Source organism: Molothrus ater, chromosome 13, assembly GCF_012460135.2.
Source record: "Molothrus ater isolate BHLD 08-10-18 breed brown headed cowbird chromosome 13, BPBGC_Mater_1.1, whole genome shotgun sequence".
Lineage (NCBI taxonomy): Eukaryota > Metazoa > Chordata > Aves > Passeriformes > Icteridae > Molothrus > Molothrus ater.
Genome location: NC_050490.2, coordinates 668,970 through 685,280, shown reverse-complemented (window position 1 = coordinate 685,280; position 16,311 = coordinate 668,970). Strand labels below are relative to the sequence as shown.

The 16,311-nt window shown below is 46.6% G+C and overlaps 1 protein-coding gene across 2 annotated transcripts in view; it reads left to right on the top strand.

Annotated features, from left to right (window-relative positions):
- The window catches only part of RORA (RAR related orphan receptor A), a 358,958-nt gene that overhangs the window by 284,403 nt on the left and 58,244 nt on the right, over positions 1–16,311 (top strand). The window contains exon 1 of one of the 2 annotated variants that reach the window (XM_036389355.2): positions 3,119–3,205. The exons of the other annotated variant lie outside the window; for it this stretch is intronic. Coding sequence (XP_036245248.1) covers positions 3,175–3,205 — 31 coding nt within the window. The 5' untranslated portion in view covers positions 3,119–3,174. Of the gene's footprint in view, positions 1–3,118; positions 3,206–16,311 lie in introns of those variants that run through there. 2 annotated transcript variants of the gene reach the window in all.

Sequence of the window (16,311 nt, the reverse complement as noted above, 5' to 3'; positions counted from 1 at the left end):
CACGTGCTGTGGTCAGGGTCTGTTTGCAGGCCACTGCTCACTCTGAACCATTAATAAACACATTTGACATGTTCAGGAGGTCTTTGAACGCAGAAGTCAAGGCAAGAATTGAGTGTACCCTGAAGTGTAGTTTCTCACTCCTGTGAAGTGTTTGCAGTCTTGCAGTGTTTCATGGGTATCTATCAAAAGCTGAAGGAGCAGGCAGGATAGACAAGATTCTGGAAGCTGGGATGCATTCCTATCAGTCAAATGAAACCCTGCTGCACAAACAGTGAGAGCAATTGCCTGTCAAGTGTACTGTAATACTCAGCTCAGTGTTATTTGACTGGCACATTGTGTTGTCACTGATACCGTGTCTGAACTCCAGAGAGACTGTCACTATTGCAGTAGTTTGGTAAATGGGGAAGGAAATGGATTTTGGATGGAGTTTTCATGATGAGGTCAATGTGAGACAGAAAGCCCAAGTGCAAATGGGTGTGTTTACATATTCCAAAGTCAGCAGATTGCTTTAGATGGGATATTGATAACAAATAATAAACTATTTTAGGTATGCTCTTCTCACATAAAATGTCTGATGACAAATCTTCTGTGATTTTATGAAGTAGCCTGTGTAAGAATGCAATTCTGTGTTGTCTGCTTATTATTGAAGCTGTTTAGCACATCAGATGTCATTCCAGATTACCAGTTGCATTTCAGCTGGACTGGAAACAAATCCAGATCAGTAATAATGTAATGCTGTGTACCTTAAGGTTAAATGTCTGACAAGACAACTAGTGCTAATGGACTATGACATTTTTCAGGCCATTGGTCTGACATTACTTGCTGTGTCAGAGCAAAATGTTTACAAAGATCTAACTCCACATTACAATGCATTAAGACATCATTCTTCTCTCTTGTGCATGCTCCAAGCTTTCTGGCTGCATCTAAATCCCACAGTTGGCCCATGTGTAAAAGCAGCATCCTGCAGGCCCTGAGGAGCTCTGAGCAGCACTGTTGGTGGGATTTGATTCAGTCCAGAATGCCCTGTAAGGTTTCTGTTCAGTACATTGCAACTTTACAGCTTGTGCTGCAGGTAAAACTCCATGAGCACAAACCCATCTGGGACCAGCTCTGCCACTGTACATTTTCTGAGCAGTATCGCACTGTACATGTGCTATTGGTAGGAATGGCTTAATGTAAGGAGAGCAAATGTAGATGAAAAATTTTATGACAAAGATACCTGCTAAATTTACACTACTGCAGCAGATTAGCTCTTGGAATTTTTAATGTTTTAATGTTTTTTGAAAGAAGGAAAATTTAAAACAGTATTTTGCATTAATAGGGCTTGAATGACTAGACTGATAAATGGTAAGTACACTTGGATCAAATCACATTTAAATAATATCATACTGTATTAAGAACTCATTAAAGAAATAGGTAAGAATTAGCAATTAAGGGCCATTTAATACTAGATTGTTTCAGTGTCCTCATCTCATAAAGGCTTTCTAAATATAGGGCTTCATTTCAAATATTAAGATGGTTCCTCTGGCTTTTGTTTGTAACTATTTTCCCTTATTTTTGTTAAATACTTATACTTCTGATTGAATTAGATTAAATAGTATAGTATATTCTGTCCCCTCTTAAACAGCTTGTAATGCATCAATTTTTTTTTTTTTTGGTGTGGTTTTGTATTTCATGAGAGTTTATTCCAGTGGCTAATACAGGAATTGGAGAAAAATACTGGTTTTGTTAATGCAATTTTCAGCAAAGTGTGTGTTTTTTTAATAGCTTGGATTATTTTTGTGTCTGTGGGTGTGCTCAGTCATGCGCCATCCCTCCTGTAGTGTGGCTGTGTGTATATCCATGAATGTAAAACTTCATCTCACAAACTGACAGTACGGTGACATCTGATGCTATAGAATAGATGAAAACTCCAGCAGTGGTATCATGTTTCAGACGTTCCAAGTAAATCCTAGGAAAGCATGAACCCGTCACCAGACAGATTTAAAATGTAAATGCTGCTCTGCTTGATCGAGTCAGCGACTATTAACTGCGGAGCGTTGTGCCAAGATGTAGCGGCAACGCGGTTATTTTTTACTTAAAACAACACTCGGGGGGGCTGCGGGGAACAAACGCGCTGGAGCTGCGGGACCCGAGGGACGGGAGCTGCTCTGGGGCGCTGCGGGAGCGCTTCTGCCGCCGGGGGCCGGGCAGCACCTGCCGGGCCGGACCGAGCCGGGACCGGGCAGCACCTGCCGGGCCGTGCCGTGCCGTGCGGGGCCGGGCGGAGCAGCACCTGCCGGGCCGGGCCGTGCCGTGCCGTGCGGGGCCGGGCGGAGCAGCACCTGCCGGACCGAGCCGTGCCGGGGCCGGGCAGCACCTGCCGGACCGAGCCGTGCCGTGCGGGGCCGGGCGGAGCAGCACCTGCCGGACCGAGCCGTGCCGGGGCCGGGCAGCACCTGCCGGGCAGCACCTGCCGCGCAGCACCTGCCGGGCGGGGCCGGGCCGGGCCGGGCAGCACCTGCCGAGCCGAGCCGTGCGGAGCCGGGCAGCACCTGCCGGGCCGGGCCGTGCGGGGCCGGGCCGGGCAGCACCTGCCGGGCCGGGCCGTGCCGGGGCCGGGCAGCACCTGCCGGGCCGGGCCGTGCCGGGGCCGGGCAGCACCTGCCGGGCCGTGCCGTGCCGTGCGGAGCCGGGCGGAGCAGCACCTGCCGGGCCGGGCCGTGCCGTGCGGGGCCGGGCGGAGCAGCACCTGCCGGGCCGTGCCGTGCCGTGCGGGGCCGGGCGGAGCAGCACCTGCCGGGCCGGGCCGTGCCGGGCCGTGCCGGGGCCGGGCAGCACCTGCCGGGCCGGGCCGTGCCGTGCGGGGCCGGGCGGAGCAGCCCCGGGCGGCGGGGGCGGTGCTGCGCGCCGGGCGCGCCCCGTGACCGCCCCTCGGCGGCGGCAGGGGAGGGGACGGGGCGAGCGGTGTAAACAAGGCGGGGGGCCGGGGCTGGGTCGGTGTCAGCGGGTCACATGGAGCCTCATATGGGCCGGGGGATGGCGGCGCGGCGCGGCTCTCCGCTGGCAGGCGGCGGCTGCTGCTGCTGAGGCGGCGGCGGTGCTGGTGCTTCACGCCGAGGGCCCGTCCCGCCTCCCCTCCCCGCCTCCTGCCCGCCGCGCTCCGCTCCGCTCCCCGCCGTTCGCCGCTGACAAATGATGTGCGTTGTGCTCGCCGCGATGAAAGGTAGGCACGAAAGCTCGGCCCGGGCAATGAGCGGCGCCGGCCGGAGTCGCGGCGCTCCGCGGCCTCCGCGCTCCCGGGGCCGCCGCTCGGGGTCCGGCGCCGCTCATTGCCGGGCCGGGCCGGCGCTGGCCGTGCGGGGCCCGGGCGGCTCCGGGCGGCTCTCGGGGCCGCGGGCGGCTCGTTCCCGGCTCGGTGGCGGCGGGAGCACCGCGGAGCCGCTGCGCTGAGCGGCGCCTGCAAGTTCGAGGGCAGAGGCGCTGCCGGCCGGCGCGGGGCTGGCGGGGCTGCGGCTGAGCCCGCTCCGGGCCGACACCGGCTGCGCTCGGGCTTCCCGCACCCCGCGGAGAAAACGGGCTCCCTAAAATCTGATTCTAGCCAAGAGCAAAGGACGTGCAGCATCCTCTGGGCGGCTGCTGGGGCTGAAATGCCGTCTTCTGGCAGCTGCTCATCTTTCAAAGGCTTTGGAATAAAAGGAAAAAGCCGAGTTACTTAGTGACTTATTTTTTCTAAACCTGGAGTTTTCTCTTTTTGCGGATTCGAGTCCTTAATGAGGGGCAGTGGCAGACTGAGGACAGTCAAACGAAGTTTTTGATGAGATACCAAAAGTTTAGAGGTACGTTTGTAGTCTGCCCTGTTTTTTAATAAAATTAGGTCCACAGTAGAGCTTTGCATTGCAGTGTTTTTCAAGTCATAGGTATGGGGTTTTTTTTAAATATAGGAAAAAAAATTAATTTGAATAACCATCTTACTTACATACAGTATTTTTTCACAGTAATCTAAAAATATATGAATTTAATGCCCCCACTAAAATACTAAATGTGTGCTGTTTAAAATGAATTTTAGGCAAAATTTCTCTTTAAAAATTTAGTTACTTGGGAAAAGAATATTGAGTCTTGCTTCAGTTAGAGACTGTTTCCTTTTTTTCCCACTTTGCACGGCACTAGGTAATGCACACCAGTAGCAGCGTAGTGTTTAAGGACGGTAATTTTCAATTACGCGGCTTCCTTTTCTTCTTGGAGAGAAGCCTGTGTGAATAAAAAGAAAAGCACTGTATTCATTAATCATTAGCCATGCTGAATGTATTTGGCAAGAAAATGTAATTGGGTTGATTCAGATACTTGCATCTGTAACAAAAGGAAGTGCATTTTTTTTAAAGTGCAAACTACATGGATATTTTAGCAGTCCTTTAGAATTCTACACATTCTGATAACAGTTTTTCAGCGTATCCCTTATAAGCCTTTTAGAACCATGAAATTAAATAAACAATTTTTTAAAAAGAGGGAGGGAAGTACACACACAAAAATATTGGGGGTGTGATTATGTTGTGTGCTTCTGGACAGAGATTTAAGGTGTGTTGTAAAAGAACAGGTGGATGATTTACAGCAATTCAACTCCGAAATATATTTTTTATTCTCTTGGGAGTTTCATTTAAACCAATTTCCACACTGATGTAAAATCTTGGCAGAGCCCAGCTTTTGGATTTTAAAGTGTAATTCCTAGTGGCTTTATTATGGAAATGCGTAGGTCTTTGTACTTTTTACAGACCACTTCTATAGTGCATTTAATTCATGTTTCATAATATTTAGTTCTCTAATGCATTGAAAAACTTCCTTGGTTTCTTATCCTTTCTCTAATTTGCTGGACATGTTTCAGCTGGAGGAAATGTGTTGTCATTTGTCTTAAAAGGGCCTCTGACTGCTGTGAAATAATAGATCCACAGGCCAATATTATGATTTGAGAGAAGTAGACCAATAGAATAGGGTATGGAGTTTGTTTAAGCTCAAAAGTAAAAGGGAAAAACACAAAATCTGGAGGTGAATTGGGTATCTTGTTTGTTCTCTATCCTGTGGTGGTGTCTTCTAATCTTTTACAGTTCTGAAGTTACAGTGCAAAAAATTATGGTCTTAAGGAGAACATGGGATTTTCATATTTGGTTTAATTTTCTTTTTTGGGTAAAAGGGGGAGTATTAATGCCTTTCCTATTGCTGTTTAGGTAGCCCAAACTGATACCATATGAAGTTATTTTGTGAGTTGTTTTATTTTTCTTGCAACACAATGTTCTGGCCAACATGTTCTCTTTAATTGTGAAAATTCCTGAGCCTGCATCCAGGTTTGGGTGGGTAAAGACGAGCCAGCTGTCACACATGGAGCGCTACACTCACACACCTACAGTGCTGGGAACAGACCAGTCCAGGGAAGAGCCTGGGCATGTCTTTGAGACAGGCTGCGTGTTAGGAAATGAAACTTGCTCATTTCAGGCAGAGCAGAAAGAGGATTTTTTTCCAACTGATTTCTAAGAAAACAGGCAGAGATGAAGCATCAAAGTTCTTAATGACTGAATAAGTATTTTCTAGATTGATGGGCTTTTAGAAATTATTTGCCAACTGCTGTGAGTCTGTAGAGTATCCAGGAAACCTTGCATTTTTAGTTGGTAACACAGGCTCAGCAGCTGACGCTGCTAAGGGACACAGCAACTTTACGTGCTCACCAGTGAAGTTTGCGAAGAAATCCGATCATTCTGCCGGCGTAGGCACTGGTGCAGATCTTATTCCAGAGAGAGTCTTCCCTGGCAGGAGCCTCAGGGTGACTTCAAGGAGAGCAGTGCTGAGTGCTGATGGGCAGGTACCCTGTGCTGGGGTGGAACCAGGAGTTCTTTGTCAGGCCAGTACAGACAGAGGTGAGCCCAAACCAGGGCAGATCGTTTCCTGGCTGTGGGGCTGTTCCATGTTCTGGTGCCTGCGTTGTACAGAGGTGTGTCAGTCAGTGCTGGTGAGAGCTCAGGTGCTTGTCTTGTGCCATCATCAGCCCTGGTCAGAAGGGTTCAGTCCACTGATGAGTTATAAAGTACGGACGGGAACCTGGCAATAGTTGTGTTATCATTGTTGTGCACATTCCTAAATAGAGATTGGTGGAAAGGCTGATGTAAATTTTCTAATCTATTTAAACCCAGATGTATTTACTGTTAAGGTGGCATTTGAGGTCCTAATCCTGACTACTGCTATGTTAATGTAAAGTTCGGTCTGTCGCTGTTTTGTGGAAGATGGACCAGATGAGTAGAATCTGTTGTTCCTAGGCTGTAAGGAAAATTGTTTCGCTTTGGGGATCTGTGCTTGAATCATTGGAAATATAACTGTCCTTTCTACTGACTGCTCCCAAATGAAAATTCAGTCATTAAAAAACACTTGTTTTAAGGAAGATGACTCCACTGTGTCAGGATTTTTGGAATCTGCTGCATTTTTGCGGAGAGCCCGAGCTGCAGCTATGCAGCAGGCAGCATGGCAGGGCAGCACTGCAGGGCAGCAGGCAGCACTGCAGGGCAACGCGGCAGGGCAGCAGGCAGCACTGCAGGGCAGCAGGTAGCACTCTTGGCTGCAGCTGTGCAGGAGGCAGCACTTCAGGGTAGCAGGCAGCACTCCTGGCTGCAGCTGTGCAGGAGACAGCACGGCAGAGCAGCAGGCAGCACTCCTGGCTGCAGCCATGCAGCAGGCAGCACTCCTGGCTGCAGCCATGCAGCAGGCAGCACTCCTGGCTGCAGCCATGCAGCAGGCAGCACTCCTGGCTGCAGCCATGCAGCAGGCAGCACTGCAGGGCAGCAGGCAGCACTCCTGGCTGCAGCCGTGCAGCAGGCAGCACTCCTGGCTGCAGCCGTGCAGCAGGCAGCACTCCTGGCTGCAGCCGTGCAGCAGGCAGCACTCCTGGCTGCCGCTGTCCCACTGCCCCAGGTGCTTTTCCTGCAGCGAGCGGAGCCGGCAGAGCCGGGCTGCTCCGGGGCCAGACAGGGATGCACGCACCGCTGCTTCATTTGGGTGAGCTTTTCCCAGTCTGTCAAGCCTGACCTTTTGACGTGTTTTTTGTCCTGTATCCTGGCACCAGCCTCCCAGCACGTTGGTAATTACTCAGTGCTTTTCACCAGTAAACAAATGCCTATGGAAAAATATCTTGCCAGAGGTTTTTAAAAAAAAGGTAGCTTTGCAAATTGAAGTGTGCTTAAATTTACCTTTACTGTGGCGCTATTGAAAGTTAAATCCAATTTAGCAAATAGTCCAGTGGAGAACTTCTGTTGACTAAATATTAACAGAATCTGGCCTTTGGAATTGCTAGCTGACAGGCTGTTTTCTTGCTGCTTTAATTTCATTTGACTGATCTGACTGACTTGCTTGTATCTAAGACATTTGTTGCATTACATTCAGAGGATAAGATTGGTTTGAGGTTTATTGCTGAAATGTACTTTTCAGGCTCTTTGAAAGACTCTCGAGATTTAAAAGTAAAAGAGGAAATCTGTCTTTATGTCTCGCTCTGTGAAAATCAAAGGCAGTTGCATGCTCTGTACAAGTCTCAGTTGGGGACACTCGTTTCAAGTAAGGAGATTCTGTCCTGTTTAGGTCAGCAGAAACTGTGGGTGCTGAACATCTCACCAGACTCTTTAAACTTACATACAGCTCTTGCCTGGCTAAAATGGTGAGCGGGTTCCCAACGGCTTGTAATGCAGTCTAAAAATAATTCTTCCAGGATAATTCTGAATAACTGGGGCAAAACTTAAGCAGTCTACAGACACAACTGAAGGACTTCTGTGCCCCTTTTTTGTGAAACCAAACAAAATGACTCCCTGAGGTCGTAGAGGAGGGTATAGGCTGGTTTTGGGGGTGTGGGCTTAGGCAGATGTGAAATGTCCCTGTGCTTTATTCAGTGAGCTGGTGGGGGGTGTCAGGGGGAGATGGCAGCTGGTTCACTTGGTGCAGGGGAAGGGCCTGCAGCTCTGCAGCGGGGAGCTGAATGTTTGTTTTGGCATTTTTTAGTTTGGGGAGTAGTGTCTAGAGACCTTAGTGAAGAACTGAGTCCTCTTTATGCCAAGTACTTCCCCACTGTGTGTGAAAAAGACTGATTTCTTTACTCATTCCCCATTATAGAGAACCTAGCATGTTTGGGGGGTTTTTTCTAGGATGATGTAGCTCTCGATTTTAACCTTAAGCAATTTTAAATCTTTTTTCTTGCTTCTCTTGCCTACAGTAAAGTGTAAAAATGATCACTATCGTGAGTAATTGCCATCAGGATTGTTGGTATTTCGTCTTGACTACACAACAGAGTTCTAAATTGGTATATTTTATTCTAAACTATATGTACTAAATCAAAATTGGCGAATCTTTGTGTCTCTCCTGAGTAGATACATTGCAATTCTCTATCTAGTATTGGAGGAAGTTGAGATGCAGCATGTTCTTTTTTTTCCTTTCCATTCCCAGGAGATAAGTTTTTGTAGTGTGCAAAATAACTGAATATGACAAGAATGTTATTACAGTCAGACTTGATACATTTTAGAATGTTTTTCTGGTTTTTTTTTATTCACAAAGAAAGGAAAAACTATTCACCTTTCTTGTATTTGTCTGTGAGCTGTAATTTGCAATTACAGCTGATAACTCCTGAGATCAAGCAAGCAGTAGTTCTCTCCTTTTGTGGTTTGTCTTTTCCTTGAGGACTGATATCTAAGGGATATGCACATAACTAATGGTACAGAAACTGTCTTCTTCCTTTTTGAAGATCAGGGATTTTTCTCCTTTTTGCAATAAACATTAGCAGGGGAGGGGAGCACTCTGTCCTCCAAGAATAACTACGTTATGCGCAAAAAGGTGAGTCTGTACCGTGCAGACCTCTCTGCCTGTTGGATGAAAAAAGGCGCTGACTGGGAAGTTGAAGCAGGTAAGCCTTTCAGGAGGTCTGGAGATGGACTTTCTCCTTGTGCTTCATCCTGTGAGCTGCCTGTGCTGAACAAAGTCTGTAGCTTGCTAGAGGCATTTAGGCTGGGAAGTTCTGCAGGATCCAGGTTGGCAAGCTCGGTGCAGTTCCAGGCTGTTTCCCAGTTGCCTGCACCTTCTGCTGAGAACACGAGGGAGTGATTCAGGGCACTGACTCACGGAGTGTCGTGCTGCTCCCCTCTCCACAGTGGGGCTTAGTGCAGCAGGGAGCTCTCTGGAGAGCTCAGTGCACTGCAGAAAGCCCCCTGAGGTACCACCACTCTACTCTGAGCTTGTCTGCCTGCACAGGTTACCACTGCTGACACTCTCCTGAAACGTGTCATTAAATTAGTGTTTGCTTCCCTTTTCCTTTGCAGTGTCAGGGGAGGGTGAAGCAGGCACGTTGAAGGAGCGAAGGGATATGCAGGGAAATCAGAGTCCAGTGCCATGCCAGTTGGGACAGCTCTCTCATGTTCTCCCAGCACGCTCCTGGTGCCTGTGTGCTGCCCCTCAGGAGCACGGAGCTGCTCTGCCCATTGCAGTGTCTGCCATGGGTAACGCTCCTCACGCACTCTGGCTGCAGCTTAAAGTGAGCCTCTGACCCTGAAGCTCTCACAAGAGCACGATTCCCCCCAGAGAGGCCTGGGGGCTGCCCAGCACGGCTGGGGTCAGCTGTGGCCCATGTTCTGGCTGCTGTCAGTGAGTGCAGCTGGAGCCCTTGGTCTCACAGGGGACTGGCAGGGGTCAGCAGCTCCCACTGCTGCTGCCCTTGCACCTGTGACCCAGCTCCAGCACACCTAAGCAGTCAATTCAGATTTCACTGTGGTTTTTGTTTTCTTTCCTGTGTGATGGTGAGTGGTGCAGGACCTGTTTGTGTGATTCCAGCCTTTGGGCCCTTTGTCATGCTGCAGACATAGCCATCTAGGCTAAAATCAGTGTGGAGAGAGGTATAATCATCCCAGCTTTCATTTTAAGAGCATTTATCTCAAAGCTTAATTAAAGCTGCTTGGATGTAAATAAGTGTAACCTCTTCACTTCTGAACAATGCAAATAGAATAGTCAGCATACTTATAGGGTATCAGCCGTGTAATTATTGTGTACTGTTTGTGTTCTTTGAAATACTGTGCTGTTTCTTGCCACTGAATCCTGGGACAAAATGCTTCATAAAACCAACTGCGTGACTCTTTATTTATGTACTTTAGAAGAAGTTGATCATTCTCAAACAAAGAGGTGGAAAAGTGGCATTAAGTCTGTACAAAGACAGATACACTGTGACATAGGGTTTCTCAGAGTGTTCCTTCAAACTGAAGGGACCACAAGCTGGAATTTAGACTGGTTGCCAGAGAAGCAGGGTCGTGTTCCTGCATGCCAGCCTTGCTTTTCACTGGCTCTGGGTGGTGCTGGTCAGAGACACTGCAGGCACCCTGCCCAGAGCCCTGTGCTTGGACCTCCTGCCACCCCTGCACTCACAGCCAAAAAAAAAGAAAAGGTCCTGTCACTGTTTGCACATGCTGTCATCTGCAGTGTACTCTGATGTTCTAGAACTCCTCAAGTCTTTGCTGTTCTCACTGTAATTTTGTTAACAGCCTGAAATGGGGAGTGATGCATTGTGGCAATGGCTTCTGCTTCCAGCTCTTGCAGATACTGAGAGCTCCTGTATTTCATTGGCTCAGCAATTTTCTCCCTTCATCCGAGTATCGTGTGCTGTTTAATGCCTTGTACAATTTACATGATCCAATTAGAAATCAGGTTCCCATTTCATGTGGCACTTAGTTCACACCTCTTGTGAGACTGCCAGGGATCTGAGGAGGTGATACTGTGCCATGGGTTAAGTGTGCCTAAAACTTACATAAGCTTATGTTTACCTCACTCCGAGTTCTGAAGAGAGGAGCACTCTCTTGTCCAGCCTCTTCTGCTTGGCCCTGTGCCTGGTGTGACATGGTTCAAAGGGTCATTTATCTTCTTCTCACCCCAAAAGAAGGTTGAATTCTCTCTAAGCCCCAGGTGCTCTTTGCCTGGAGCCTTTAGTCTAGGTAGGGAGTTGAAAGTCAGTAAAAAATGATCCCTGGTCTGGTCATCAGAACATTTGGAGTTTCCTTTTTGTACATAGATATTCGCATACTTTAGTTCTGGTGTAAATTTGAACAGTATAAATTGCTGTGCTACTTGGCAGGAGCAGCAGCTGTCCTTCTGTAACAACTGTAATGCTTCTCATAATGGGTGTATTTTCCCATTTGGCTAAATTAATTAGCCCATCTTTGTCTGTGTTTGATTTGTCAGAGTAGCTTTTGTGAGAAAACACACATTTTCTAGTGAATTTGTAGTTATTTTTTGCTCAGCTTGGGAATTAATTAACCCATCTTGTGCACTGCAGAAAACTGCTTGTTCTAGAGTGCCCCTGCTTTTTCCTCTCCTTGGACTACCTCCTTCTAGAGTCCTGTAGAATTGGCCGTATGATAGACCTTTATGTTTCCAGTTTTGGAGCACGTAAATGTAAGTGAGAGCACTGTCCTGTCCAGGTTTGGAACGCCAGGCTGGAGCTCTCCAGGGCTGGGGAAACCACCCATGGAGCACATAAATGTAAGTGAGAGCACCGTCCTGTCCAGGTTTGGAACGCCAGGCTGGAGCTCTCCGGGGCTGGGGGGGTGTGTTTGCCACTGTCCTCTGCCATGTGGAGAGAGGCAGCTTGTTTGTGATGGGCTGGAGGAGCTGAGCTCAGGCTCAGCGTTGTTTTCTGTCAAAGGGACACACCCTGCAATTGTTAGATTGACAGAGATGCATTATGTTAAATTTTGGGGAGAGTTTTTCTCCTACCGTGGGTGCCTTATTGAATTAAAAGAAATATTTGCTTAAAATATGAGTACATAAAGATGTTTGTAACAGCTGGACAGATTCTTGTATCAACAGATAATAAATAAAAGTCAGACAGGTTAATTAAAGAGCCAGAGATGTTTCATTTGAGAAACCTCATATACATAGGCGCCTGCTAAATGGCAGAGGCGAACAGGCCCGGGGCGCTGGTGCCTCGCAGATCGCCGGCGATAGCGGGGGAGCAGCGGGGCTGGGCAGGCCCGGCTCGGCTGAATGCAGGAATTGATTCTTCTATTGTTCTCTTCAAGGAGGATCAAAATTCTATCTCCTGCCTCCCGCATGGGATGCTTCCTTGGACACTATGTGTGAAGCCTCTCAGTAACATGAGCAATATTTCACCCTTGTGTTTTTCTTGGTGAGTTGTTTGATTGCACATGATACAATCTGGGCGAGCTGAGAACTAACTTCTGCCCCAACCTGGAAAAGGCCCTGAAAATGTGGCGTTTCTGGTATTGCTGTGGCTAGCTCTGTTCAGATTTCTTAAAAATCTGCTGGTATTTCTGGGATTAACTTTGCATTTCCCAGCCAGAAAGGTGGAGTGCAGCACCTGGCTGCGTGGCATGGCAGGTGCTGGAGCGCTCCCTCCTTTGCACACACCTCGCTGGCTCTCAACAACACTTCTCCTTTCTGAGCTGTGAATTGTTTTGGAAAAAGAGGAATCGATATCTTTAACAGATTTGTTTCATTTTAAATATTTTTGCTCACTTACTAAAACCATCTCAAATTATTGTGTGGTTTATTCACTTTAAAATTATAACTTGAGATTAAAATGTCCAGCATGGTGCATTTCTCTGGCCAGCACACTGCCAATACACCTTTAAACTACTTGGCTTGGAGAGGACCATCAGTAGCAGTACTGATTTTTGTTATGGAAACCTAGGGGAAATGCTCCCTCCTTGATGTCACTGTTCCAAAATATTCTAATTTTCTTCTTATGTTTTCCCTCTCAACCACAGTGTTTATACTTAGGGGAAAAGTAGCCAAACATAAAGGTCACTCTAAAGCAGAGACCTTGTGAATACCAAAATCTCACTCCAAAGAATTTCAGCTCGTAGGATCAATTTAAAAACCCTCACAAAGTGCTTCAGAATGGAAATGCTTTTTTTATGTCACACTGAAAGCTGTAGCATTTAGTGGTGGTAAATTTGCACTTCCTAACATGTTATTTCTGCCAGTGTTGATTACTGTTTTGCTGCAGAAGTAACTAACTTTGTAATTTAATCTGCTGTGGTATTGTAAGCCTAAAATTCAATGTGTACACGCTGCATTATGAAAAGCTGTGCTGCAGAGGCTGCCTCTGGCAGTCCCTGGACTGTAAAGTGTTGGAGGCTGGCAGAGTAGCCAGGAAGGTACCACTGCCTGCATGCCTTGGTTTGTCCTGTTCCCAGTGCAGCTACTCCTGGTCACTGCTGGATCCCAGCACCCTCCAGAATTACCTAAAAGAGAGTGAAGAAATACATACTTGACTACGTAATTATTCTTTATGTTAAATCTACTCAGATATATTAGCCAATGCTTGTATTAATTTGTAATACCTGAAAAACCTGATCAGGTCTTGATTTTTAATCAAGTTATCAGTCCAGAAGAGTAGCACAGTTCTTCTGGAAATTCTTAAAACAAGTTACTAAGAAATATGACTCATAAAGCAAATGTCTCATGAAATTTGAATGTTTAGAAGGGAAAAATGACTGGCAGCTCCTCTTGTAAGTGTGCTAGTTGCAATAAAGTATAAAAGTTCAACATCAAAGAGATCACCGCTTAGTCTGTGGCGTATTTGTACATCAAAGAACAAATACAGGACAAAAGGAACTGCACAGAGATACAGTTCATCCTTGCAGACAGGTCCCCGTGGAATCCTATAAAGAGCTGCTTTCATAATGTGGAAATGATCTCTGGCACATCTTCATTTCTGATTTGGGGAGTAGGTAAGAGCAAGAATGAGGAGCGGTGTCTCAGAACCCGGGCATGCCGATGCTCTCGGCAGGAGCGTCGGAGCTTTCGCGATGTCAGCGCTGCGGGTTGTGTCCCTGTGACCCAGGGCTGGCTGACAGATGGACCTGTGTCTGCAGCAGGGAGCCTGGGCCAAGGGGCTCTCAAATGCTCTAATGAAAGGGAAAGGTCTGCTTTTTGATTTAGGTGTTGTCATGCCAGTGCTCAGATTGCTCAGATACTGTGTTGTGTTGCCCAGAGGGGTTGTGGGGTCTCCATTCTTGGAGATTCTCAGTTGGACACAGCCCTGAGCCTTATTTGACCCTGCTTAGAGCAGGGGCTGCATCAAGCCATCTCCAGAGGTGCCTCCAACACAGACTCCTCTTATGATCCATGAGAGAAACTCTTCTGTAGTAAGGCAGCTGTCTACTTAATATTTTTAATTCTGGCCTCTCTTAGTACAACACACAATTCAGCCTAATATGTAACCAGCTCTGGCACAGGAGAAGTCCTCCACCTGTGTTTTACTGTTTTTCTCAGCTTTTATAATGTGAAAACTTGATGTATTTCTACTGATTTGTGCTTTTAGTAATTTGTTGTGGTTCTGTCATTTGGTGGGGTTTTATTGTTTTTTCTTATTAATTCTTATTAATCTTGAAATCCCCTTTAGAGAGCAAGTTTGTGTACATCTGCCTTAAAACTAAAGAAAAGTGATCTTGGGTATGGTAGAGCATGTCCTCTTTCAGGACAAGACAGGTCATGAGAAGTTGGTCAAGGAAATTATTGGACTCTCACTGACCAATTGGTGAACTGTATTGAAGGCAGTGGAGACTTTGCTATTAACTTGAATGTATCTGCTTTAATATTAAAATGATAAGTAGGTCACATCTATTCTTCAGTTCCAGGCTTTCTACTTAATTTGTGTCTCTGTAAGTGGTGACTGCATATGTTATATACAGAAATGTTAATCATAAGATCCAGACTAAATCTGAATTCTCCAATGTTTGAGTGTGCTTGGATCAACCATTTCAATAGCAGTTCCACCTTTTTAGGAGATAGTATTGTCAGCAGACTCATTTCTTTTACTGCAGAACTAAAAATAGTTACAATCTCGTGGAATCATTAAGAAATACAAAGGGTTTCTGTTAAAAACCCTGGGGAAACCTGATTAGGCAGACTACTGTATAATTAATTGATGTGCTACTACACTTGGAGAAGTAGTGCATCAGTAAACAGAAGTCAGAATGTAAAAGGCTAAGAAGAACTGCTGGGAATTGTGTTAAGACATCAAGGCTTGAAAATAACAATTTGAGCACCTCAGGAGAGACGAGCATTTGCATTTGATGGAAGGACAGAAAATTCTCCAAAAGGCCAGGGCAGGGCCATCTGTGAAGGAAGATCAAATAAAACACCTTTGTTACTACTGGTCACAGTATTTTTTACTCCCTTCAAGCTGATGTTCTGATTGCTCCTTAGACTGTATTTGTACATTTGTGAGACAGTGTCAGGTAAAGGGTTGTTAGAATGTTCCTTTCATTAATTCTGTGCTTTAAATACATTCATTCTGATAATTAAGTTGTTGCCTAAGATATGACATGAATCACTGATTTGTGCCATTGTTTGTCTTGTTTGCTTTGAGACTGGAAATAATTGTCAGCAAGCAGTCTGTAATTATCTCTTTGGAAAAAGGCAGGATCCTCTGTAACATTACTGCAAAAAGGTGCAGCAGTTGTGTGTGTGGAGATCTGGGTGGCTGTGTTGACAACATGAATGAATTATTCTTCCAGAAAGACGCTGAAAACCAATCCCTACCCCACTGCAGTGGTGTCACCTGGAGAGGGAATTTGTCCTGGGACAGTACATGTACCAAGGCAAGGCCCTGTGGCCAAGCAGGAAGGAGGAGGAACTGTTGCCACGAGCTTTCGGCCCCTCAAATGGGCACTTTTGGGATTTTGAGGAAGACATTAGAGGGACAATAAATTCCTGCTTTTCTGTTTAGAGAAAAGTGTAATGCAGCTGTTTTTAAGGAGGCCCATTTCTGTGTCTGTTTTGTGGCTGAGGGGGAGAAATGGGCTGTGCTTGAAGAGCTTCACCAAGGAAGTGGCTTCCCTGGATCTTGTGTCACACTGGAGTCCTTCTGGTGGCACTGGCTGCTCATTCTGCACGCGGGGCACTGGGGGGACTTGAGGGTGCTCAGTATGCTGAAGTCAAGGCTTTTCTTAGGGAATGATAATAATTGGTTTTAAGTAGTGAGCACTGTTGTCTGGTGAGTGTAGTGGCTGTGCAAGTTCCCTGCTCTGCAGAATGAACTGCAGACATGTTTGTGCCGTGCTGTTTGAAGGTGGAGCTTTTCTCACTCAGCGTGTCAAGCCCTGACCTGCTGGCTGGCACAGACAGTGTTTGGACGAGACAAGAGTTTACATCTTAGAAAGACTAATCAAATTAATTCAATTTATATGCTAAATGGAAGGAACGTTCACTTTCCAATTATAAAAAAAAAAAAATCAACAAAAGACAAAACATACCAACAATGAACTTTTTGAGGCTTCTTCTCACCTTCAGAATACCAGTGTCAGGGTA